General features: G+C 44.1%; 1 protein-coding gene across 1 annotated transcript in view; it reads left to right on the forward strand.

Annotated features, from left to right (window-relative positions):
* Positions 1-26866, forward strand: part of TMEM164 (transmembrane protein 164) — a 126725-nt gene extending 99859 nt beyond the window's left edge. Inside the window, exons 3-6 of the mRNA XM_051968218.1 lie at positions 2604-2670; positions 7453-7531; positions 24703-24803; positions 26189-26866. Coding sequence (XP_051824178.1) covers positions 2604-2670; positions 7453-7531; positions 24703-24803; positions 26189-26395 — 454 coding nt within the window. The 3' untranslated portion in view covers positions 26396-26866. The remainder of the gene's footprint in view (positions 1-2603; positions 2671-7452; positions 7532-24702; positions 24804-26188) is intronic.
* Positions 26867-27105: the final 239 nt, after the last annotated feature.

Consider the following 27105-nt stretch of genomic DNA (forward strand, 5'->3'; position numbering starts at 1 on the left):
AAGGTTTTGCAAGGGTCAATGTTGAAAAATTACCCATGCATATGTTTTGTAAATAAAAAGCTTTAATAAAAAAAATTATCCTGAGAGGGGTCTATAGGCTTTACCAGACTGCCAAAGGAGTCCTCGGGGCTCCAAGAAAGTTGGGGGTTAATAAGATGAAATTCAGTAAGGCTATAAATGTAAAGTGTTAGACTGGACTCAAGCAATCAACTTCAGGATTCTATGTCTGATGAGGATCAGTTGAAGAAACTGGGAGTTCCTTGAGCAGAGAAGACTCAGGTGGATTATGGGAGTCTGGGTGGGAATAGACACACTGGCAGTGTCTTCAGGGTTTTGAAGGTCTATCATGGGGAAGAAATATTGCACTTGCCTTCTTTGCCCCCAGAAAGCAGAAGCAGTAGCAGGGGGGAAGCTGTACAAATTTAGGCCTCGGAGTAGGAAAAATTCCCGAGAAGCAGAAAGGGAATCTGAGAATCTGAAGGTGAAATGGGCTGCTTCGAGATGTGCTAGCTCCCTTGACCTTGGTGGCCTTTAAGCAGATCACTCGGAAAGCATGTTATAGAGGAGCGTGATTTCTTTCAGGTGAGGATTGAATTCTGTGACTGCCTTTCACGGTCTGTGATTCTGCAGCTTTGATCAATCATGACTCAGAGGACTGATAGTAAAGGATGCTTCCCTCTTGACATCTCACCCTCTATCTGTTCTACTACCTGTGGAAGGAGAGCATCCCTAATCAGCAAGGTGGGGGGTTCCCATTTGTCTCAGAGCCATCCATTGTTTTCTAGAGGTCATGATGAGACAGACACTCTTGCACGTACGATGGGATCACACAGCCCACCTTTGCTCTGGGAGGTTACTGGGAATAAGCTCAATAATGTCGCCCCTAGCAGAGTGAACTGTCTTGAATGAGAGATGAGGCCTCTTAAAATTGGTCCCAGGTTTCTCCTGAAGCAGTTTCCTCACTTTAAAGCTACATGAGGTCAACAATACAACTCCAATTGTCCCCATTTTAAAAATGAAGGCTCTGAGAAAACCACAGCTTGTAAAGGTCAGACTTGGAGCTGAAAAATAGGACTCCAAATCTCATTGTATCGCACTGCAGGGGGCTCCCCATTCATTGTCTTTTAGTATGGAGCAAATATCGGGCAACATAAGCTAACCGGAGTATATCTGCCTCGTAATATATCTGATCAGGTACAAGAAGTCAGATTCTAACAGGAGCTGTTGCTGAGTTGTTTTTCAGTCATTTCCTATTCTCTGTGATCCCATTTGGGTTTTCTTGGCAAAGATTCTGGGATTTTATTCTTCAGTTTGTTTTACAGCTGAGGAAACTGAGGCAAACAGACTGAAGTGACTTGCCCAAGGTCACACAGCTAGATCCAGATTTGAACTCAGGAAAATAAATCTTCCCAACTCCAGACTTAATGCCCTATCCACTGTGTCACCTAGCCGTCTACTCTAACGGAGCTAAATAATGATAATGATAAAGATAATAAGCCTTAGTGCGTGCGCCTCTTCATCTACAGATGGTGGCTCAGAATGAAATCACGACCCTTTGAAAAGTCTCTCTACGTGTATTGGGCCCTCACTACCGCAAGGCAATTTTTTAAACCCTTTCCTGCTTCACTCTCTCACTCTATAGCTTCTCTTTTAGGTGGAAGAGAGAGTCGGAATCGGGAAGATCAGAGTTCAAATCCTTCCTCAGATATGTATTAGCTGCATGACTTTGGGGGAGTCCTTAGATTAGAATTTTTGACCTGGAAAGGACCTCGGACCTTCATTCTACCCATGAGGAAATAGAGACCAACTTTCCCAGGGTTACCCAGCTAGCTACTGTCTACAGTTGAATAACTGACTGGGTCATTTAACTTCTCAAATTGCCTCAGTTTCTTCATCTGCAAAATGGAGACAAATAATCGTACCCATTTCCCTGGATTGTGATGAGGATCAAATGAAATAACATCTGATCCTGGCAACAAGCAATGAAGGCAGATAGTAGAGGATAGAAGGGCCTGGTGTGCTACAACCAAACAACTTCAGACCTAAATTGCTCTAGCAGTTTGAGTTTCTCCCACCCTCCTATACTATCCCCTCCCCCTCCCTCTCAGTAAGAAATGCCATCATCATCATCATCATCATCATCATTATTTTTGCTGAGGCAATTGGGATTAAGTGACTTGCCCAGGGTCACACAGCTAGGAAGTGTTAAGTGTCTGAGATCAGATTTGAACTCGGGCCCTCCTGACTTCAGGGCTGGTGCTCTATCCACTGTGCCATCTAGCTGCCCCAAATGCCATTATTATTCATAAAAGTTTGATCCTAAGTATGAGCCTTTGATTAAGGAACATACGTCTTATTTGTAACTGAAAGAAATAATCTATTGGCAACAATGAAGAAATATTAAGGAAACTAATGGGCTCCTCAGAAAGCGTCCATTTCCACAAAGCACACATTTCCTTGGTGTAAATTGGCTCCCAAGCATGAGTCCCCATAGTTCCCCGGGTAGGAGATGGGTCACGCTTACTAGTCCAGGCCTTCTGCACTCTTTCCCGTTTCCCAGAAGACTCTGAGTGTAACACGAACTTCTCCTTTCTCTTTTTCAGGCTACAAATGCACATGTTGAATGGGGCGCTACTTGCATTGCTTTTTCCCGTGGTGAACACTCGCCTGGTAAGTGCCGGAAAAGTAGAAGTGTCAGCGAGACGTCATGTTTGAGTCCATCCTCTCTTTTTAGACGACGACTTTAGGTGTCTGCCGATTTTGGTGTACTATTAATCACTCAAAAATCATTTCTTGAGCACTAGTGTTAGGCACTGTGAAGCCTGCTAGCCCTGGGCTATGAGGTCTCCCAGCAGGTCTTGAAGACTCCAGTAGATAGAATAATCAACCAAAAGATCAACATTTATTAAGCACCTATTATATGCTAGGCAGGGAGGATTCAGGTGCCTGTTAGTTTCACTTAGTTAAGTGAAAGTGTGTCTAAAAGGTTCTGAGGGTTTCAGTAGAGTCGGTTAATCCATCAACACATGTTTGTTAAGCCATTGTGTTAGATACTGAAATACAGATGCAAAAGTGAATTTGTCCAGGCCTTCAAGGTACTTGACAGTATCATCCGCAAGCATTTATTTATTTATTCATTTATTTATTTATTTATTTATAATATTATTTATTTATGCCCACTGTGTGCCAGCCGCTGTGCTAAGTGCTTCTCAAATATTTTCTGTTTCTTTTTCTTCTTTTTTATTATGAAAATTTTTTTATTAACGCTTTTTATTTTTCCAAACATGCGTGGGCAACTCTTCAACATCAGCCCTTGCAAAACCTTGTGTTCCAATTTCTTCCCCCTTCCCCTCTGCCTCCCCCTCGATGGCGAATAGCCCAATATATTAAACCAAATAGTAGATCTCTCACAGCAACCTTGGCAAGTAGGTCACAATAATATGATACAGTGTTACGGTAATCCTTATCTCCTTTCTACTGATGAGGAAACTGAGGCAAACTGAGGTTAAGTGACTCTTTTAGGGTAACATAGCTAGGAAGTATCTGAGGTTGAATTTGAATTCCGATTTTTCTGACTCCAGACTAGGTAGATGTGAAAATAATCAGTATAGGGATGACCGTTAAATCTGGGGGAGCTAATGAGATCACCGAGAGATATTGGGAGAAGAGAAGAGGACCCAGTACAGACAGCTCTGCTTCAGGGGCCGGATCTGGAGGAGAATCCAGCATAGGAGGCAGAGAAGGCTCAATTGGATGAGTAGGAGAAGAACCAGGAGAGAAGTGGTGTCCTGAAAACCTAGAAAGAAGAGAGCATCAAGGAGGAGAGGCTACCGGCTGTGTCAGAGGTTGCAGAGAGGTTGTGGAGAATGAGGCTTGGGGAAAGGTCATTGGAGTTGGCAACGGAGAGCTCCTTGGTCTTTGTGGGAACAGTCTCAGTGGGTCAGTAATGTAGGAAGCCAAATTATGAGAGGAGATAAAAGTGGAGCCACCTATTGTACACGGCCTTTTGGGGGAGTTTAGCTACAAAAGGCAGAAGAGATTTAAGGTGATAGCTGCTTTGGAAGGATCAGGTGAGGGTTTTTTCCAGGTTAGAGGATATTCCAGTAAACAGGCAAAGTGAAAATAAGGGAGAGAGTGGGGATAACCGAAGGAGCCAACACTGGAGGAGACGGGATGAATTCGAATCCAGTTTTAGGTGCTGAGTAAGGGTGTGACCCTGACCAAGTCACTTAACGGCTGTCTGCCTCAATATCCTCATCTGTAAAATGAAGGTAACGATAGCACCGATCTCCCCAGGTTGTTGTGGAGAACAGATGAGGTTGTCAAGTGTTTTGCAAGCCATACATTGCTATATAAATGCTATTATTGTTGTTGTTATGGACTGTCCTGGCCAAAATTAATTTATCACCAAGTGCTTCTCTGGGCTGTTGCTAGAACTATTACCTAAATCAGTTCTGGCATGGTAGAGCCAGCTCAGGCTTAGCTCCACTGCCATAGCCCAAAACTTCATATATGTGTGTGTGTGTGTGTGTGTGTGTGTGTGTGTGTGTGTGTGTGTATGTTGGGGTTAAATGATTTGCCCAGGGTCACATAGCTAAAAAGTGTTAAGTATCTGAAGCTGGATTTGAACTCAGGTCCTCTTTCCTTCAGGGCCAGTGCGCTATCCATTGGACCAGTGCATGATCCACTGTGCCATATAGCTTCTTAAACTGTGAGTCATGACCCCATCTGGAGTCTCCTAACTGAATACGGGGTCATGAAATTAAGATTTTGGGTTTGAATACCTATTTTATATCCTTATATACCCAGAGCCATGTCAAATTTTCTGAGGTGAAAAGGGGTCACAAGTAGAAAAAGAGACCCTGATCTTGCCAGCAAGAACCCACTGCCACTTCCCCTCTGGGATATGGAATCTGAGGTCTTTGTAAAGACCTCTTAAAGTTTCTAGTATTAATCCAAGTGTAACAGAATTACTTTCAACAGACTTCCTCTCACTTGCACAAATAACCATCGATGGCATTGGAACTTGAACTTCCCCTTTGTCAAAGACAGGAGTGTCCATTTAAGATTTTTCTTCCTTTTTTCCTCTTGGGTTTTTCCCCCTTCTACTTCTCAGAATATCCTTAAGAAATTCTCCGTGACTTGGTCAATATGCTTGTTTGTTCTTTTTGGAGTTCCTCGAAGCGTCAACTTTTCACAATCTGTTCACTTCTCAAAGAACCCTTTACCATCTTCATAGAGTTGGATGAGAGAGAATTTGGACATCATGGCTGACGCTTGCTATTTTTGCAAAGGTTTTCTTCCCATTCCGTCCTGCTCAAAATTATTTGTATAATTAGTCCTAATTATAGTCCCTTGGCGGGGCAAGTCTTTGTCTTTGTTTCTCATAGCTGGCGATCGTTTTTTTCTTTATCCTTTTGCAATTTAATTACGATCTAGCTAGTCATCGTATAGCTTGGGTTCTCCTTTGGATAACCCCGTGGAGTTTTCCTCGTGGCATTTGAACAAATTCTGAAATTTTCTTCGATTTCCTGAAATATCTTATAAATGCTACTTTGTTTTCCTAAGTCTTCTGGGATGTCAGTAATTCTGAAATCATTGTGCCATGGTCTGCCTTCCATAGTCTAGTCTGCGAGTAGAGACTAGTTTGTTTTTTCCCAATCCCTTGAATAACGCAGAGATTTTTTTTTAAAACTTGTATTTCCCCTTGACCAGCTTCATCCTGTGATTTCATTTTCTCCTGTAGTAGTCTTGCTAGGTGGCACTGTGAATAGAATGCCAGATTCGGAGTCAGGAAGACCCAAGTTCAAATCTGGTCAGAGGTAATTCCTAACTACTTGACCCCGGCAAGTCACTTAAGCCTCTGTCTGCCTCAGTTTCCTCATCTGTAAAATGGAGATAATAATAGCATCCATCTCCCAGGGCTATTGTGAGGATCAAATTAGATAATAATTGTGTGTCTCACACATGGTAGGTGCTATAGAAATGTTAGCTACCATTATTCTTTGAGATTTGGGATTGTGTGTGTGTGTGTGTGTGTGTGTGTGTGTGTGTGAAAGAGAGAGAGAGAGAGAGAGAGAGAGAGAGAGAGAGAGAGAGAGAGAGAGAAAGAGAGAGAGAGAGAGAGAGAGAGAGAGAGAGAGAGAGAGAGAGAGAGAGAGAGATTGAGATTTTGGATTGTGTCCTCCCTATAAATGAATTTCTTTTCAGTTCTTTTTTGTGTATGTGTGTATTTCCCAATTCTTGCTTACTTTCCTCTCTTGATTTTTCCCTTCCTTAAAGTTCTTCATTTGGTCTTGTGATAGTCCGAGCCTTGCCAAATCTTGCGTAATTTTGAAAAAGTATTGTTTTTCCACCTGGACACATTCCTTGGGAGAGCTTTTGTAGTGGTTTTTTCCCCCTTTTAATCTCCATTACTTCTGGTGTGTTAGCTGATCTCATTGTAAACAGCATTTTCTAAATGCTATTAATTAGCACCCTGATTTGTTCATGTTTTGTGTGTGTGTGTGTGTGTGTGTGTGTGTGTGTGTGATTTTCTGAACATTTCTATTCTCTTTGATGATTGTATCTATTGAGGGGTTTTTTGGGAGGAAGGGAAAGAAATCTTGAGGAATTTGGCCATCTACAAACATGCCCATGTCACTTCTATCTTTAAAAAAGCCCATTTGATCTATCCAGTTCCATTAGCTTTTGTCCTGTCTCTCTCCTCCCCTGCTGAGGAAGAAACTCCTTCGGAAAACCATCTACATTTATTGAGGAATAAGGGAAGGGAATAAGCATTCATATAGTACCTACTGTGTGCCAGAGGGCAACTGGGGGCACCTCAGTGGATAGAGTGCTAGGTCTGGGGTCATGAAGACTTGAGTTCAAATCCATCCTCAGACTTTTACCAGCTGTGTGACCCTGAGCAAGTCAGTTAACCCTATTTGCCTCAGTTTCCTTATCTGTAGGATGAGCTGAAGAAGAAAATGGCAAACCACTTTACTATCTTTGCCAAGAAAACCCCAAATGAGGTCCCGGAGAATCAGACGTGACCAAAAAAATGACTTAACAACACTCCTGTGCCAAACACGGTGCCAAATGCTTTACAAACCTTATCTTGTTTGATCCTCACAACAACCCTGGCAGGTGGGTGCTGTCATGATTTCCATTTTACAGTTGAGGAAACGGAGGCAAACATGATAAAAATGGTTCACATGGCTGGGAAGTATCTATGGTGAGGTTTGGCCTTGAGTTTTATTGATCGCAAGGCCAGCATTCAGCCACTGTTCCACTTAGCTTGTTCTGTTTGACTCCAGGTAGCAGAAGTAGGAGAAGTGGGTTGGAGTGACAAAGAAGCTAACTGAGGCACGATCCAAAGATATGGACTGGATTCTCTCTCAGGTGTGGCCATGGAGGTTCTAATCCCTTCACTGAAATACTTCCCTGATTTCTCCTTTTTTTCCTCCATAGCTGCCCTTGGAGTTGGAAGTTTACTATGTTCAACACATCATGCTCTATGTGGTACCTGTGTATCTGCTGTGGAAAGGAGGTAAGGCTCATTCGGGTACACTTGGCCCCATCTAGACTCCCTGGGGTCTTAGAAGAAGTGTCAACTCCAGGGTCCCCACATGGCTTCATGAATGGGGCAAAGGTCAAAGAAGAAAAAGAAAAAGGCTCTGGGTTGGATTTAGGAGCATATTATTTACTTAAATAGACATATATATATATATACACACACACACATATTTAGATAGGTATATATATATATATATATATATATATATATATATATATATATATATATATATATAGCAGAGCTAGACAGATATAAGATAGGAGGAGGGAGGGAGAGAGAGAAGGAAGAAAAAGAGGAAGGATAGAATACAGGTAGATGTGTCAATAGGTAGTAGATAACTAACTAATTAGGTAGGTAACTAGCTTGGTAGATCAGTAGGTAGGTAGCTAAGTGGGCAGATAGAGAAATATGAGGTAGAGATAGGGAAAAAAATGAATGGCTGTTATCAATAGGTAAATAATAGACCAGGGGTCCTCGGACTTTTTAAATAGGGGGCCAGTTCACTGTCCCTCAGACTATTGGAGGGCTGGACTATAGTAAAGACAAAAACTTCGTTTTGTGGGCCTTTAAATAAAGAAACCTCACAGCCCTGGGTGAGGGGGATAATCATCCTCAGCTGCCCCATCTGGCCTGTGGGCCATAGTTTGAGGATCCCTGTAATAGACAGACAGATGGCTAATACAATTGTAAGGCAACTCCTCTCCAAAAATGAAGTGCTGACCCTACGAAGTCAGAGAGGGCGGTCTCTCCTGGGACATATCCCACCCGGGAGATTTTCCTCCATTTGCCTGAGCAGTCTTAGGAAGCATCTTGGGCTTAGCGTGGTTCGTGCAGTTACAAATCGGGACAGAATATTTATCTGGAGGTGTTAAGAAATCGAATCAAAGGTCTATTTGTTGTGTAAAACGGGCCATAAAAGAATGGTCTTCAAAACCCACCGGTGAGGTCTTAACCATTGGCGGAACTCTCCACTCACAGCTTTTGTTTCCACTTGTTGTATTTCCAGAATAAAAAGCATTCGGCTCCCGATGGTCTACCACTTCCACCTCCCCATTACTAGGTGATAAAGCTTGATCAAGACTGTGTGACCTTGGGTTTTTAGCTTTTAGATTATCTATAGATTTAGGCCTTGGTTTCTAGTTCAATTGTAGTTCAGTTACCATTTGAAACTTAATTTCTTGCTTCTACAATAATAGTACTGTTCAGAGTTTGGGATTTTAAACCCTGCAGACCTTCCCGTAGGAAGATCCCACTGCTAATCCACCCCGAGCAAAGATTGTGTACTAGAATTTTTCCAGTGAAGGAGGAGATTTGCCTCTCCAACCCTCATCGTTTCCCTAGTGACTGAGAGCATGATGCCAAGGTGTGGGCTCTGGATGTGGCCAAGGAATAGAAAGGAACCAGTGAACCTATGGAAAGGTCACATCGGTAAGCCGGTTCTTATTGACACCGTCTTTTAGCCAAGGCAGGGGCAAAGCAGCCAGAATTTAAGGAAATTTGGGAAGAGAAGAAGTAACCATCATCCCAAGGGGCAGAAAGAATATTCCACAGGTGGCAGAGAAATTAGAGGTTTAGATTGGACTGGATAGTATGAACTTGGCTGTTTGAGCCTCAGTTTCCTCCTCTGTGAAACAGGAAGAATAAACCCTAAGGGTATAAAAACAGTGAAGTGTTCAGAAGTGAAAGCTCTGGGCCTGGCAGCCTGGTATCCATGAGAGACGAGAGAGGACGCTGGCTATTATTCTGTTTCGACTTCAATTATAATCCAGATGGATAATAACACCCGCTTTCCGTGCGCATCCTTGCCCATCGGCTTCACGTGGGTCACGTCTGACCTGACCCAGTTTAACGAGCACATGTCCCCTCAGTTTAAGACAGAAAGGGGAGCGAGTCAGAGCTGAAAGGAGCCTTGCGGCCTGACCCCTTAGTTTCCAGGCCCAGGGCCACACAGGGAGTCCTTGAATTTATTTTTAAATGAAATTTTCAAAATTAATCTTCATTGATTAGAATTTTTCCCCTTCATTGGCCATTATCTTTCCTCCCTCCCCTACCTATAAAATCATGTCTTGTGAGGAGGAGGAGGGGTTGAGCTCCCTTTTCCTGGGAGGGAACTTGGCCCTTTTGCTCAGGGACCAGCCTCGTAGTCGGTTACCCCACTTCATTCCCTGACAGATCCAAGTGGGCTGAGAATGGAGGAGAGGGGAATGTGGCGGCAGGGGAGGCAGCAAGAGGTTGGGGGAGGTTTCTGGCTCTCTGCTGCCACCTGCTGCCCTCTAGAGGGATAAGCAGGCTGGAGAGAAAAGCTTCCCCTGGGAACAGGGAGCAGAGATGAGTTTGTGGTGAAGAGTGGGAAGATGATTGCCCTGTTAATTGGGACATTTGAGGCTTTCTGGGCTTTTGCCTTTTACGAAGTATTTAAGGTAACAACTCAAGAGAGCCTAGATATTTTTCCTGCCTGTTAATGTATTGTCAGATGGTTAGATCTGAGATCTCCAGCTAGAAGGCCTTCTAGTCCATTTTACAAAGGAGGAAACTGAGGCCCACAGAGTGCTAGTGACTCACCCATAGGCTTCTAGCCCTAGAGCTGTAAGGGTCCTCAGAGTTCACTGAATCCACATTCGCACTTAGGCCCTGTGACTCCCAAGTTCTGAGCTTTTTCCACTATAGCCTAGTATCTGTGTAGTTGTAGTAGTAATAGTAGTGGTGGTGGTGGTGGTGGTGGTGGTAGTGGTAGTGATAGTAGTACTAGTAGTGATAGTAGTAGTAGTAGTAGTAGTAGTAGTAATAGTAGTAGTAGTGATAGTAGTAGTAGTAGTAAAGTAGTGATAGTAGTGATAGTAGTAATAGTAGTAGTGATAGTAGTAATAGTAGTGGTGATAGTAGTAATAGTAGTAGTGATAGTAGTAGTAGTAGTGATAGCTAACATTTATATAACACTCACTGTGTGTCAGGCACTGCGCTAAACATTTTTTAGTTATTAATCTCATTTGAAATGACCCCAACCTGGAGCATTACCACGGTGTTGCCTCATTCAAAAAAGTGGAATATTTATCTCTCTACTTATTGATTAAGGCAACAGGGCTTACTGAAAAGTTTTCCCACTGTCCCTCCTATATCAAAGGCAGGATCTGGACCCATGGGGAGGCATGGATCCTATTGATTGGTCTGCCTGGCTCAGAATCTGACCTGAACTGAGAAGAAGGAAATAAGCATTTATATAGCATCTATTATATCCTCAGAACTGCATTAAGTGCTTTACAAATATTACCTCATCTGATCCTCACAGCCAGCAGTGTCAACATTTTCCTCTTTTTACAGCTGAGGACACTGAGACAGACAGGAAATGTCTGAGACCCGATTGAATTCAGATCTTCCTGCCTCTGGGTCCAGGCTGCAGGTTCTGTGCCATCTAGCAGCCTCAGTCCTAGGTCTCTATCCATACTGTAATGTCCAGGCTAGCTTTCTGGAGGAGTGCAGGGGGTAGGAGAGCCACCAGGAGGCTGGTCAAAGATGGAATGAATCATTTCTAGTCCTTCTTAACCCTTATATACTTTAGTACAATTACATCACTACAGCACACTGAGCATGTGTGAACTAGAGAATCATGACATCACCATGCTAAGTACTAAGTCTACATGGGAACTAGAGAACCATCATCTCATCCGTTCCACTGAGTTATCACCTTGTTTCAAGTATCCTTGTCCAGAGTTCTGGCCCTCTGCACATATGACCAGAGCTTCAGCTGCTTACCAGAGACTCCTCTTCCTGGGGTCTGGGCCTGAATGCAGAGCCGGCTCCCTCCTTCCTCTGATGAGCAAAGCTGGGGGATCTCAGCCCCAGCCATCCCAAGTCAACTCTCGGTCATCAGCCCCACGATTCTCTTTCTCTGCCAACGTGAGCCCACCGATAGTGGCTAAAAACCAACAGACAGACCTTCCTTATAACCTGGGCTGCCAGGCCTGAGCCTAACTAAAGCCTCCTTTCGGGGGCCACTTTCCTGCCGTTTCAGCACTCCGTAATCCCTAGTGAGCCCCTGGGTCAAGCCCTACCCCAATCTACCCTCTAAGTGCTTATCTGGTCTCTGCTCCAAGACCTCCAGTTGGGGAATAAGGGAGAAGGGAGAAATCAACACCTGTCAAGGCAGCCCCTTCTGCTCCCAGACTGCTCCAGTTGTTCCTAAGGTTTTTCTGACATAAAACCTTAAAATGCCTTCTTTGCATCTCTCTTGGTTCTACAATCTAGGCCCAAATGGAACAGGTCCGATTCCTCTTCCACATGACACTTTCCGTCTCCCTCCCTGCATCTGCTTTTGCCTGGATCTCCCCAATACCTCACCCAGTCCTTATGGGGCATGGACAGGTGGGTCTCCACCAATCATCTTCCTCCCTACTCTCCTAACCAGAGCAGCATTCATATATGCTTTTGAACAATGATTCCAATCCTCTTCTCAGACACCATCTTTCTCCCTAGCTCCCTGTTTTTGGATAATTTGCATCCCTTTTTAAAAAAATAAATGATATTCTATCTTTTCCAATTACACGTAAAGATAATTTTTTGGCATCCTTATTTCTTCACAATAAGGACTGAGAAAACAACATAACGAAGAAGCCCGACTTTCACTAACAAAAACCATCTACTATTCAAAAAATAACCAACCTTGAAACACCCAGAGCCTGTCTTAGGACAATTAGAAACCTGTAATGAAAGGATATTACAGGATGATTGATGGCTTGGCTCAGTAAAGAAGAAAAAAGGTGCTACTTTCCAAGTGATTTTCCATACAGAATGTAACACCAAAAGATTGCTTTGCCGAACTGGCTAAAACCATAATCGAATTTATATGGAAAAACAAACAGGCCCGTTGAAAGGAAAAACGAATGAAAGCCGTCTTGTACTCCCGGGCTTGAAAGCATATTAAAAATTGGTTATCGCAAGGAACTATCTGGAACAAGTGAAAAAGGGAGAATGAAATAGATCAATGGAATAAATGAGAGGAGGCAGATGGCCAAGCAAATGGTGGACCAAAGTGTATTGTTTGCTAAGCCTGGAGAAAATAAGTCCGGGGGAAGATTCATTGTTTAACAAAAGGACGGGAGGGGGGGATTGGTTGGCAATTTGGTGGGGAAGTGATTTCGATCTTGCACAGTCCGCCTCACAGAGTTCCAGCTTATAATGACCCGAAACATTAAAAAAAAATGATTAAAAAAAAAAAGATGGAAGAAAACGGGATGAGGTTTAGAGAGGGGAAATGATGTTCTATTCGGCAAATAAAAGGGAATTATTCAGGCAAGATAGATGTGCTTGATTATATTAAAACAGAAATTTCTGTGTAATAAAAAAAAATAATTAAAAAGGAAAAGGAGACCGAAAAGAAATGTTTATGGCAAATACACGAGGCCTGAATAAGGACAATCATCCGGCCTGCTTGTGTCAAAATTAAAAACTTGGCCTATGCTATTTGTAAAGAGCTGCCAAACATCACAGAGGTAACTTTTTGTCTCTGGTGGATTAATTGTGAGGATATGGACAAAATGTCAAAAGAAGAAATTTAGCTTGTTTTAAAAAAAAAAAAGAACCCAAACTCACTTTTCCTGACGTGAAGTCTCAGTTTACCTGCCTGTACCTTCCTTGCGTTCCTCTTGCTTCTGCAATTTAGGCCCAAACTGAACAGGCCCTCACTGTGGAATGGATAGCGTGGTGCTGGACAGGGTCAGAGAGACCTCCGTTTGTAGCCCACCGTACTTAGGCACTTATAAGCTGTGTGACCCTGGACAAGTCACCTCACCCCAGTTACTTCATCTATCTGCTTCTAAGATCACTTCTGGGATTTCATGAACTTGAAAAATCGCTCAAAATTACTAATAATTCATGAAATTCACATTCAAAGCCACTTTAAGGTACTGTACCCTCCCCATGCAATTGGGGGAAAAATTCAAGGGATGAAACTCAGTGGTGCTGGCCGTGACGGGGAATGGGGCCACTCATTCCTTGTTGGTAGAATTGAGAAACATAGAGGGGAGATACTTTGGGAGGAGCAGAATATAGAAAGCTCACAAATAATTGGGTTCTTTGACCATTGTCAAATAACATAACCATTGTTATATTATTATATAATAGTCATATTATATATATAATATATTAATAATACATATAATCAATAGTTATAATATAATAATAATATTATTTAAGACCATTGTTGAGAATAAAGGGAAAGGGGGAGGAGATGCGTATTTTTTGGTGTCTACTATGTGCTAGGTACCGTGCTAAGTGCTATTCAAATACTCCCTCATTTGATTCTCACAACACCTCTGAGAGATCGCTGCTGTTATTATTATGGGCCCCATTTTATAGATGAAGAACACTGAGGCAAATTGAGATTAACTGGCTTGCCTGGGTCACATGGCTAGGAAGTGACCAAAGTGATTCCCGTCTTCCTGACTCCAATCCCCTCCCCTCCCAAGTTGGAATTTGTTCACTGTAGCACCTAGTTGCTTCTAATAAACCCTGAGTATTAGTATTATTATTGTTGCAGAGGCAATTGGGGTTAAGTGACTTGCCCAGGGTCACACAGTTAGGAAGTGTTAAGTGTCTGAGACCAGATTTGAACTGAGTATTATTATTATTATTATTATTATTGTTATTATTAAGTATAACTTTTTATCGACAGAACCCATGCCTGGGTAATTTTTTACATTAACCCTTGCACTGAGTATTATTTTTTAAAAATCTGTTCACAGAGGTTCAGAGCAGCATTACACAAGATCATCAACATTAACAAAAACAAAGCCTCCGGAGTTAATCCTTGGTTGCTTAGCTGTTTTTCAGTTGTGTGCTACCCCACTTGGGCTTTTCTTGGTCAGGATACTAGAGTGGTTTGCCATTTCCTTCTCCAGCTCATTTTACAGATGAGGAAACTGAGGCAACCAGGATTAAGTGACTTGCCCAGGGTCACACAGCTAGTAAGTGTCTGAGGCCGGATTGAAGTTGAATGAGTTTTCCCGACTCCCGGTCCACTGCAGTGCCGACGAGCTGCCCCGGTCAAACTAAATGACCAATAATAGAGAATGGTCAGACCACGCATGGGACCTTAGTATAATGGTATTCTTTCACGTAAACCAGGTTAGCAAACTGGAGGAATGGGAAAAACAAATCTGAAGAGACCTTTGTGAGATAACGTAACATGGAAAAAGCAGAACCAGAAAAAGTAGACACACACTATCTCACAACAACAAGAGTGGCTAGTATTTCTATAGCACCTGCCGTGTGCCAGGCACTGTGCTGAGCGCTTTACAAATTTTATCTCATTTGATCCTCACCAAAAAACTCTAGGAGGTAGGGAAATGCTCTTATTATCCCCATTTTACAGATGAGGAAACTGAGATTTAAAGAGTGATTCGCCCGGGAGCACGCAGCTAGTAAGTATTGGCGGTAGGATTTGAGCTCAGGTTTGCTAATTCTACCAGACTCAGTTTTCTGTCCATTGAGCCACCTGATCCCCTGTGTTATAGGGAAAGGATGAACAATTTCCCTTATTCCCTGTTATCAGTTATGGCTCCTGGTTAATGGGATGCTGACAACTGATAACCGACAGAAAGCTTACTCTGCTTCTGTTTTCTCTGATGAGGAGGATGATATTTGGACTGCAAAGAACAGAACAAAAGGGACTTATGGGGAGTTGATCCCCAGATTGCTAAGGAAACAGTAAGAGAATAAGTCTTCAGCCGCCCCGGTGAGATCCGAGGCACCCGGCCCAGGATGGCTACGTCCTCGGCTACCACAAGACCCGGAGGATGTGGCTACTGAGCCAGCTCTGTCTGTGCTTTTTGAAAGACCCTTGGAGAATAGGAGAGGCCAGGACTAGAGAAGAGTGGGCATTGTCCCCATTTTCAAAGAACGGAAGACTCTGATCCCTGGAAAATGCTTAAATGTGGAGATTTTGTGAACATTTCAAAAAGACCGATTTCAAAGAACCAGCATGCTTTGTTTCCTTTTCGCCAGGGCTACGAAACCAGTAGCTCTGGAGGGCTATAGATAGCTCAGCCAGGTTTTAGCCTGTATTTGCTAAAGGACCCCCCCCCATTTTTTCCTGTGGTAAAGGGCGAGATGAGAGTTTGATTAGAAGCATTCAGAACTGCCACGACGCTCAGAACCAGAGGACTCATCAATAGTTTGGGATCGGTGAGGCCGGAGGTCTCCAGGGGGTGCTGGTGCCCCAGGGATCGACGCTTGGCCCAGAGCTGTTGAGCATTTTCATCAATCACTTGGATAAAGGCACCGATGTCCGACTCATCAACTTTTTAGACCACACCAAGCTAACAGAACTGACACGGAGAGAGATCCAGAAGGATCTTGACAAGCTGAGTATTGAGCTAAATCTAATGACATTTGTTAGGGATAAATGTATGGATGCAAGAAATTATTTTTGCAAGTATGATGTGGGGGAGCCCTACTTAGACAACACTCGATCCTAAAGAGCTCTAGGGGTGTTTTTAATTGGACGACAAGTTCTAGAGAAGTTATCGATGTAGCCTTTGTCGTTTCTGTTGTTGGGTAGCCAAAGGTTGTGTTAAGATGGGCCTAGTGTCCGGGAGGGCAGCTGGATGGGGGATGGAGAACAGGTCTTGAAACCTGGAAGACTCATGTTCCCGCACTCAGATCTAGTCTCAGACATTTACTTAATCATTACTGTGTGATGCCGGACAAGTCATTTAACCCCGTTAACCTCATCTGTAAAATGAACTGAAGAAGAAAATGGCAAAAACCATTCCAAAATCTTTGCCAACAAAACGCCAAGAAGGACAAGGGGAGATGTGCCTAAAAAAAGACTGAACCGCAACAGAACGGATGCAGCTCGGGAAAGGACTGACTCCGTGGGGTGAACAAGAGGTAGAAACGAGAATATCTCAGAGCTTCCAAAATCAACAGATTGACTAACAGAATCTGACGATTGAACACCCCCTTGGCCTTCTGGCCTTATTTAACAGGCCTGCCAGATCAGACTGTTCTAAAGGCTCTGATGTGCTCAGCCCTTCACTCCGTGCCTTTTCTTCCATCTACCTTTCTTTCCTCCTATTTTCCATTTATTTCTATTTCTATTTTTCCATCTCTTTCTTTCCTTCCCTCCCTTCACGTGTTGGATTTCCTGCTCACGCTTGAATGGTTAAGAAGGCCACCTTTTACATTGTGTTCTGCCCTGGTCTCTCTCCTCTTCCCCACCCCCGTCCCCCAGTAAGTAACGATCTTCCCTCTTGCATTTTTTTCTCCCATCAGTCTCCAACGGCATAGTGTAGTAGAAATGTGGGTGTCTGGCTTGTCCCCCAGTTATTTCCAGAAGGGCTAAGGCTGTGTCATATCAAAAAGCCGTGTCTCCCTGGACACCTAACACACAGTAGTCACTCAGCAAACAGTTGTTATTGTGGATTTGGGGTTGGAAGGACCCTCAGAAACTATTGAGTCTAACTCCTGATTTTACAGAGGAGGAAACTAAACCCAGTGAGGGGAAGGGACTTGGCAACGTTCATACAGCCAGTTGAGTGCCAGAGGCAAGATTTGACCCTTGATCTTTGACCTCCAGATCCAGCACTCACTGTACCCTGTGGCTTCTGTGTGAAGGGCTGACTGTGCACTGGAAGGAGTTAGAAGCCTTCCGGGGGAGTTATTAAGTCCATAATCTCCAGCACATTTCCTCTCTGTACAATTTGGACAATAAATACAGGGCTGCCATGAGAATCAGATGAGCTCAGCCCTATGAAAGCCCCATGGAAGTTACCATCATGGCTGTCATTCCGATCATTATCTCTGCAGGCGAGAGCCTTGTGCTTCGCCTTTGTTGACGATGGCCGAGAGTCTACTGAGCCCTCACGGGTGGGCCGGATTATGTGTTCCTTGGGTGGGAATCATGATCCAAGTGAATCTGAGAGGGAAGGATCCGATCTCTCACGTTTTATATGTGTACAAACTGCACAGAGAAGCTAAAGGTCACACGTTGACGTGGGTCAAGGGCCAGTTTCAATTATACAAGCCCTATTTGCCATGGGACAGTTAGGTGGCGCTGCAGTGGATGAAGCACCGGCCTCCAAATCAGGAAGACCCGAGTTCAAATCCAGCCTCAGACTCTTATTAATCATGTGACCCTGGGCAAGTCACTTATTTCTGTAAAAGGAACTGGAGAAGGAAATGGCAAACGGCTCTAGTAGCTCTGCCAAGAAAACCCCAGAGGGAGTCGTGAAGAGTCTGACGTGACTGAAGTGACCGAACCAGAGCTTCTTAGGAGATTAAGTGTTGGAGATTTTGGTTTTTAGAGTGGTGGGAACCAACTTGTGATTGCACTGCTACAGGGAGGAAAAGTCCTTCTTCCAGCACAGATGGGTGGTGATTGATCAGCAGAGATCGGTGTGGATGATTGTAGAGGGCATGTCTTTTTAGACATTTTAATTTTGAGATCTCAAGAACAAGCTGCTAGCAGGCGGAGAGTTCCGGGAGAAAAATCGATTTCTAAGTCATCTGCTTAGAGATTATATTTGAACCCATGGGAGCTAATGAGATCGCTTAGAGAATATTTCTCAAATACTGCGTTAATATTTTTTCTTCCTCCCCCACCACGGAACAAAGAAGTCAAACAGATCCCCTCGTGGGCTAGGTCAGACACATAGCTTTCATTGTGCACCACAAATACCGCTCCCCTTCTTCAGAAAGTGGGCAGCAGCTTCCTTATTGGTCTTCTGGCATCGTGGTCGCTTGCGGCCTTCATCTGACTCTCACGCTTTTCCGAATTGTCTTTCCAGTGTCGCGGTCGCTAGGTCACTGCTCATTTCCCTCCGCAGCGGTTTGTCTGAGTCCTCCTCGATTTCATCTTAATCCGTCCCTTCTGTGATTTCTCAGGGCTCAATAATATCCCTTCACCTTCAGGTGCTGTCATTGGGTCAGCCGTTCCCCAGCGGACGGGAACTCCCTTAGTTTCTCCGTTTTGCTACCCCCAGAAATGCTATTACGTGTGTTTCTGTATGAGCGAGTCCCTTTTCTCTTTCTCTGATCTCTCGGGGTTTAGATCCGGTCGTGGTATCTAGCCAGCCTCCCTTCTCCCTCCTCACGTACGCTTTCCGGAATGTTAGGCAGGGAACTCTGCCGATGCAATTGTGCATCCAAACCCTGTCGCAAGTAGGTCCTCCTTGACATCTTGTCAGTGACTAGCAGCAGAAGGGGGAACTATTTTTAGGCTGGAGATAGATGGCGAGATCATGGGTTTGCTCATTCCAGGGTTGGGCTTCCTTGAAGGGCACGGGAAGCTAATTAACAGAGCAGGTTAGACGGGTGGAAGGCAGCTGACATATTCCAGGGAAGGACCTGCCGGAAAACCCTCGCCAATAACTTCTGTTTCAGCACTTCTGCCCCTCCCATGGGGCCTGAAGCCTTTACCTGGCCCTGCCTGGCTCTGGTTAAGCCCAGAAAACGCATCTCTCCTTCACCGGAGAGTGCTTCGTTATTTCTTGAACTGACCACCTGGTCACATTCCCTGGTGTCCAGACGGGGCAATGCTCCGAGGAAGAGAAATGGCTTCCTAAAGCAATCCCAGTGACCTTTGAGGATAATTTACTGGAAAGCAGAGCAGCGATTATCTTGTTTTCACAGTACTTCAGTCTTTCTTTCTGGAGGAAGAAAAGCTTATGCATGTATTAAGCAACTACCACTGTGTTCCAAGCACTGTACTAAGCCTCTTATTCAAATGTGATCTCATTAGATCTTCATTAGATCACACTGGATCTTGGGTGACCAGTGCTATTATGATCCCATTTCACAGCTGCAGAAACTGAGGAGAGTTAAGTGACTTGTCCAACATCACATTGCTAGTGAGTAACTGAGGCTGGATTTGAACTCGGGTCTTCCTGGCTATAGACCCGGTAGTCTGTGCCACCCAGCTGCCCATATAGGGTGAGTAAAGGAACTCACAGGGATATACTCAAGGACTGATTAGCACAGAGCTTTTCATAGGCTCCTACCTCTAAAGCTAGGCCATCTAGTTCCACACCCTCATTTTACAAAGGGGAAAACTGAGGCCAGGGAAGGGTAAAGTGACTGAGCATGGTCACGTGGATAATAAATATGAGCTGTAATTTGAACCCAGCTCCTCTGATCCAAACATCCTTTGACCTGCTACTTCCTGTTGGTGATGCTATAAAAACGAATGCTTTCTCACTAAATAAAATTGCTTCTGGGGTCCAGGTTGAAACTCTGGGTAATCCTCCCCTTCCCCAGACAGTCTCTGGATGCCTAGTGATTGTTCCGTTCTCAAATACTCCCAGAATGCCTTTTCCCCAGCTCAGGATCCCCAAACTGCTTCCTTATGACTCAGCCTAGATCAGGGCTTTAAGTTGCCTTAGGATGAGTGCCTACCCGGACCCAGCCTGTTAAACCACCATAGGAGGGCGCTACCCTGGCCTAGGTTGGTTCTTTTTAGGGGTAGGGAGAGGCAATTGGGGTTGTGACTTGTCCAGGTAACACAGCTAGTAAGTATTAAGTGTCTGAGCTTGGATTTGAACTCAGATCCTCCTGACTCCAGGGCTGAGGCTCTATCCACTGAAGTGCCAACAAGCTGTCCCTTTAGGTGGGTTCTTGAATGAGCTATTTATGCCATGGAATCGAGGGGAAGGAAGGGAACTTGGCCAGAAACTCTACCAGTTTTCTTTTGCAGTAAAGCAAGAAAATTGGGGGGTGGGGGACAGGGTTTGGTGTTGCCTGTAGTATAGCCTGAACCAGCTTAAAATGTCATTGGGAACTATTTAGAAAAGTCAATAATACAATAAAACGTAAGATAATATTACTTTTTAAAATTGAGTCAAGCTGCCCTCCCCTCCCCCCAGGATTCTACTTGAGTTTGATCCCACTGGTTTAGAGAGCTTGGCCCAAAGACTGTATGTACTCACCTTTTGTTAGCATTTGTTAGGGCGTGGAGCTTCTGGCCCCACTGGGATTCTGCAAGGACAGGAATAGAGGCAGTAAATAGAGAGATGACAATGGCTCACAAAGTCCCTGGGTCATGACCCCCTTCTGACACACACTGGTTGAATATGCAGAACACCGAACAGTTCATTGCACCTTAAAGTTCCTCTTGGAGACAGGACTTCTTACTCTTTGGGGTATCCTGGTCCCTTGGGGCAGGCTGGGATGGCGAGGGACCCCGTCTCTGAATTACATTTTTCAATGCTTAAAACAAAATGCCTAAGGACTGGAAAGTGCCATGTGCATCTGGAGGGAGAACTCTGGAGACTGAATGTGGATCCAAGTATAGGATTTCCCCCTTTTTTTTCTTTCTTGTGTTTTTTCCTCTTTTGATCTGATTTTTCTGTATAGCATGACAAATATGCAAATGTTTGTTTTTGTTTCTTAACTTAATTAATTCTTTTTTATTTTGTTTTTGTTTTGTTTTTTAATCAAAGCTTTTTATTTTCAAAATATACACAGGGAGAATTTTCAACATTCACCCTTACAAAACCTTGTATTCTCATTTTTCCCCCATCCTTCCCCCCACCTCCTCCCCTAGATGGCAAGTGATCCAATATATCTTAAACACATGCAATTCTTCTCTATATATTTTATGGAAATAGGTTTAGAAGAATTACCCGTGTTTAATCTATATGGCAATATATGTTAAACATGCAATATATGTCAAACATGTGCAATATATGTTAAACACGTGCAATTCTTCTCCACATATTTTATGGAAATAGGTTTAGAAGAATTACCCGTGTTTAATCTATATGGCATTATATGTTAAACATGTGCAATTCTTCTCCATGTTTTATGGAAATATGTTTAGAAGAATTACCCGTGTTTAATGTGCAATATATGTTAAACACGTACAGTTCTTCTCTGCATATTTTATGGAAATATGTTTAGAAGAATTACCCATATTTACTCTATATGGCAATTTAACACATGGCAATATATGTTAAACATGTGCAATTCTTCTCTGTATATTTTATGGAAATATGTTTAGAAGAATTACCCATGTTTAATCTATACGGCATCATATGTTAAACATGTACAATATATGTTAAACATGTGCAATTCTTCTCCATGTTTTATGGAAATATGTTTAGAAAAATTACCTGTGTTTAATCTATATTGCAATGTATGTTAAACATGTGCAATATATGTTAAACATGTGCAATTCTTCTCCGTGTTTTATGGAAATATGTTTAGAAGAATTACCCATGTTTAATCTATATTGCAATATATGGCAAACATGTGCAATATATGTTAAACATGTGCAATTCTTCTCCGTGTTTTATGGAAATATGTTTAGAAGAATTACCCATGTTTAATCTATATTGCAATATATGGCAAACATGTGCAATATATGTTAAACACGTACAACTCTTCTCTACATATTTTATGGAAATATGTTTAGAAGAATTACCCATATTTACTCTATGTGGCAATTTAACACATGGCAATATATGTTAAACATGTGCAATATGTTAAACATGTGCAATTCTTCTCTGTATATTTTATGGAAATATGTTTAGAAGAATTACCCGTGTTTAATCTATATGGCATCATATGTTAAACATGTACAATATATGTTAAACATGTGTGATTTATCTCTACATACATTGTAGAAATATGTTTAGAAGAATTACCCGTGTTTAATCTATGTGGCAATATGTCAGACATATGCAATATATGTTAAACACGCGCAATTCTTCTCTGTATATTTTATGGAAATATGTTTAGAAGAATTACCCGTGTTTAATCTATATGGCATCATATGTTAAACATGTACAATATATGTTAAACATGTGTGATTTATCTCTACATACATTGTAGAAATATGTTTAGAAGAATTACCCGTGTTTAATCTATGTGGCAATATATGTCAGACATATGCAATATATGTTAAACACGCGCAATTCTTCTCTGTATATTTTATGGAAATATGTTTAGAAGAATTACCCGTGTTTAATCTATATGGCATCATATGTTAAACATGTACAATATATGTTAAACATGTGCAATTCTTCTCTACATACTTTGTGGAAATATGTTTAGAAGAATTACCCGTGTTTAATCTATGTGGCAATATATGTCAGGCATATGCAATATATGTTAAACACGTGCAATTCTTCTCTGTATATTTTATGGAAATACGCTTAGAAAGAAAGAAAGAAAATGCCTGAGCTCCCCAAGAAGACGGATTAGATTGTAATACACCTGTCCAAGTGTTTCTTTTCAAAAGTTCCTGGCCCTCAGGTTAAAATCCCCACCTAAAGCTCTAATTCCAGAGAAAAGTCTGCCCTCTGCTGGTGGAAGGTGCTTCCTCTTCCCTCTGGAGTCCAGACTAATGAATCCCAGTTAAGTTCCTCCTTCTCTCAGAGGTAACTAGAGGAAGGGCCAGAATTGTATCAGTAAGCAGTAACTGTTACACAGAGTTTTCTTTGTGTTTTTACAAGCCTCACAGAAGAGGCGGCCCCTTTTGGCGGTCCTTCGTAAGTCATTTCAGTTGGATGCTGGTAAAACTTGCTGATGGTTATCCAGTCCACAATAGAAGAAAATCATCTGCTCTCACCAAATGTTTGAGTCTCAGTGTGTAAGGATTCGCTGCGATCCAGAGTCTTTTATTTTCCTTCTGTTCATTTTTTTTTTCCTTCCCAAAGCGAAGAAGCATATCACACTCTGCCCAGATGCCGGAATTTCCTTCCTTCTCCTGTCAGCTTTGGGCGGGAATGGTCGGTCCCTCTTCCACCCTCCCCTCCATCCCGTGGGATTTGATCCTCTGACTTCAAGTCCAACCATCCTACTTCCTGCTGTTCATGGCAGTGAAAATGATAGCTCCTATCTCTTCCACTCCAGGGCCTGCTTCTCCCTGCCAGTGACAATCAGGGCAATCAGAGTCAGTGTGCCAGATGTGTTGTTATCCCAAGTGATGTTTGTTATATGTCTGTTTTCCTCTCTCTCTCTCTCTCTCTCTCTCTCTCTCTCTCTCTCTCTCTCTCTCTCTCTCTGTCTCTGTCTCTGTCTCTCTCTATACATATAATATAGATAGATAGATATGCATTCTATTTTCAGACTCTTTTAAGGTAACGTTTAACCATTGTCTCCTGGGTTCCCGAGCGCAAGTTTCCCATTGGGTAATTCAATGTGGCTCTGGTGGCCTGTGAATACTTTCCTAGTTTGATCTCCCCAGAAAATGTGGCCTTGAGAAAATGAGGAACTGTGAGTTAGGAGAAAGAAGAAAACCTAATTACTAGCTGTGGGACTCTAACCAAATCACTTCCCTTCCCTGGGCCTCAATTTCCCCATCTATAAAATGAGGCATTTGGACTCAATCTCCACCAGGACCTTCCCAGCTCTCAAACCTCAGAACTTTGTCCTGATTCCCTTGGGGAATGTGATAGCCAGGCCTTAGATCCTGCCCCTCCCCAGTTCCTATGATACCTTCCCCTCCGGTACCACGTCCAGGATCCCAATAACAGGGCATTTAAATTTGTGCTCCACCATATTGGAGCTGGAGCAGGGGCTCAGGCGCACGTGTATGAGATCTTCCTGCTCTTTTGAGAGATGGAAATGGGACTGGGTAGAGGGAATTGACAGCACAGCCAGGACCCACTGAATTCCTCTGAAGTAGTTGCGCGGATTCGAATCGACTCTATTCAGCTAGAATTGTGGAAATGCAATCATGGGTTCTAACTCGGTGGGAATAATACATAGTACAATTTCTAATAACAATAATGAGAGTGATACCAGCTACCCAGCCTGCTGTATATTAGACACGATGCTGAGTGCTTCACAAATATCTCACTTGATCCTTACAAACACCCCTGAGAGGTAGATGCTTTTTTTTTACAGATGAGGAAACTGAGGCAGTCAGAGGGGCAGTGGCTTGCCCGGGGTCACACAGCTAATAAGTGTCTGCCATTTGATTTGAACTCAGGTCTTCTCGACTCCCAGCCCGGGGCCACCTTGCTGCCTTTGTGATCTTTTCAGGGGGGGAGTGTGCTCCACTAGGAAAAGAAAACGGGCATCAGTAGGCAGCAGGTGACTCCTAGGAACGGCGCTCTCCAGTGGGACACACGGGGCGCTTCCATTCACCGTGGAGTCCCGGATGACTTCCGAGTTTTCCTCTCACCATTTCGTTTCTCACGCAGGCGTTTACACCCCCGAGCCGCTTTCCAACTTTTGGTGGGCTCTCCTGGCGACCGGTCTAATGTTCTTCTATCACTTCAGCATCCTGCAGTTCCTGGGCCTGGTAAGTGTGGCTGTCCCCGCAGCCTTCACCCCTGACCGACGATCGCTCCCAAATCGCCGTATTCTTCCCCCCGGAGCCCAAGAAGCCGACTGATGATTTAGGAACATCGGCTGCTACGGAGGGCTCCGAGTCCCTACTTAACGTTTAGTCTTTACGTCGCTTAGTTGTTCACCACGCTTGGCCCGGGCGTCTGGCCGGGTCTGGGGTTGGGGAGGAGGTGACACACGGTCAGGAAGGATGCTTACTGTGTCAGCCTTGGGGATACAAATACAGGTTTAAAAAAATTGTCCCGAAACCAGAACGAAACAGGAAATTTAATCTACAAACACAGAAATCGAAAGAAGCACGGAAAAGTAAATAAGGGAAAATATATATTATTGAAAGGTTAAAAAAAAGCTAATCCCCGCCCTCAAGAAGCTTACATTCTACTGGGAGGAAGATGACCTAGAAGAGGGACCCGAAAAACGACGGGAGGGACGGCGACAGACGATGGTGTCTGGAGAATGGGAGGGAGATCTGCAGACCACCGGTGTCTGGAGAGTGGGCTCATCTGGACCCTTTCTCAAAAGAGAAGTTTAGGAATCTCTTACCAATGGTTGAAGAGTGGGACAAGGCGGAGGGAAGAGAGCTGAGGCATGGTGGCGAGATCCAGAGGTGGGGTTCGATCCATCCTTAAACATTTACTTGCTACATGACTCCGGACAAGTCACTTAATCGGTCTCTGCCTCAGTTTCCCCATTGGTGAAAAGCAATCATACTACTTATGGGCTATAGCTCCCAGGGTTGGCATTAGGTCCAAATGAAATAACATATGGAAAGCCAACTCAAACGGGACCCCCAAGGAGGTCAAAGACACAGAGAAAAGTCTTATGCGATAATAATAGTTAACATTTCCATAGCACTTTGAGGTTCACATCGCAATTTATCTTCTCTCATGTGGTCTTCACAACAGCCCTGGGAGGGAGATGCTGTTGTTATCCCCATTTTACAGATGGGGAAACTGAGGCAGATAAAGATTGAGGTGACTCGTCCAAGGTGATACAACCCGTAAGTGTCTGAGGTAGGATTTGTACCCAGGTTTTCCTGCACCCAACAAAAGATACCAGTAAACCCTCTCGTGACTCTTTTTCTTGCCCCTAGGGAAATTAGATATCTTCTGTAGCCAATCGGGGCAGAAAGAATGAGTTGTGGGTATAAAGTCACCAGGGACTGGGAGCCTTCGGGCCATGGGGAGCAGAGCATTTCAGTGGGGGGGATCTAATTGAGAACTTTGGGATCCAAGCAGAAGTTGCTTGTCCAAAGCTCTCTGCCCCTCGCTTTGAGTAAGTGCTTGGGACCTGAGTCCCCACTGGTGAGTACCCGTTGTCGCTCTCTCGTCCCCGCAGGCCACCGAAGTGAACCTGAACAACATGCTGTGTCCGGCCGTTTCCGATCCGTTCTACGGTCCCTGGTACCGGATCTGGGCTTCGGGTCACCAGACCCTCATGACTATGACCCACGGCAAGCTGATCATTCTGCTGGCCTCCACTGCCAGGCCCATGTTCAAGTACCTGGTGGATTTGCTCCGCCTTCCGACCAAGAAGATCGACTGAAGCTTGCTCTCCAGCCCCGGAGAACGCTCCTTTCTTGACGCCGTCAGGAAGGGAAGATTGTGTGTGTCGTGTTTCTTTCTCTTTCCGTCCCCTCGCTCTCTCCCACGGCTCAGGCTGCCTGAGCCTAACGCCGGGACTCCTGGGCCATTTCTCTCCCACCCCCACCCCCGTCCTGGTGGCCTTAGCTGGGGAGGCGGCAGCTGATCTCTCTTCTCTCCATGCAGGTGCTTTAGTGACAGCTCTTTGAGAAAGGAAGGTGCTACAGCAGCAAAACCACGAGAACTTGTTTCCACTGCCAGGGACACCGGGCCCGTCCTATTGTCAGCACAGCCCCCGCGCTGGGATCATACCTCATTTCAGTACCAGCAGTGAGCCCGAGCTGGGGGGTGGGGGGTCGAGTTCCCTAAATCACGGCCAAAGTGGGCTCTGGGCCAGCCCGGGGCCACCTATTCCGAGTTCAAAATTTCTGTTAGGGGGTGGGGGTGGGGGGCACAGGGAAAAGGAGGACACAGAGTTGGGTTTTTCAGGGGGGGGTTGAGTTCCCTAAATTACAGCCAAAGTAGGCCCTGGGCCAGCCTGGCCCAGAACTTCTGAGTTCTAAATTTCTATTAGGGGAGGGGGGGGTGAGGGGCACAGGGAAAATGAGAACAGAGTTGTGTTTTTCGGGGGGGGGGGTAGGGAGCAGTATCATTTCTCTAGGGCTCAGTTAT

This window comes from Antechinus flavipes, chromosome X, assembly GCF_016432865.1.
Source record: "Antechinus flavipes isolate AdamAnt ecotype Samford, QLD, Australia chromosome X, AdamAnt_v2, whole genome shotgun sequence".
Lineage (NCBI taxonomy): Eukaryota > Metazoa > Chordata > Mammalia > Dasyuromorphia > Dasyuridae > Antechinus > Antechinus flavipes.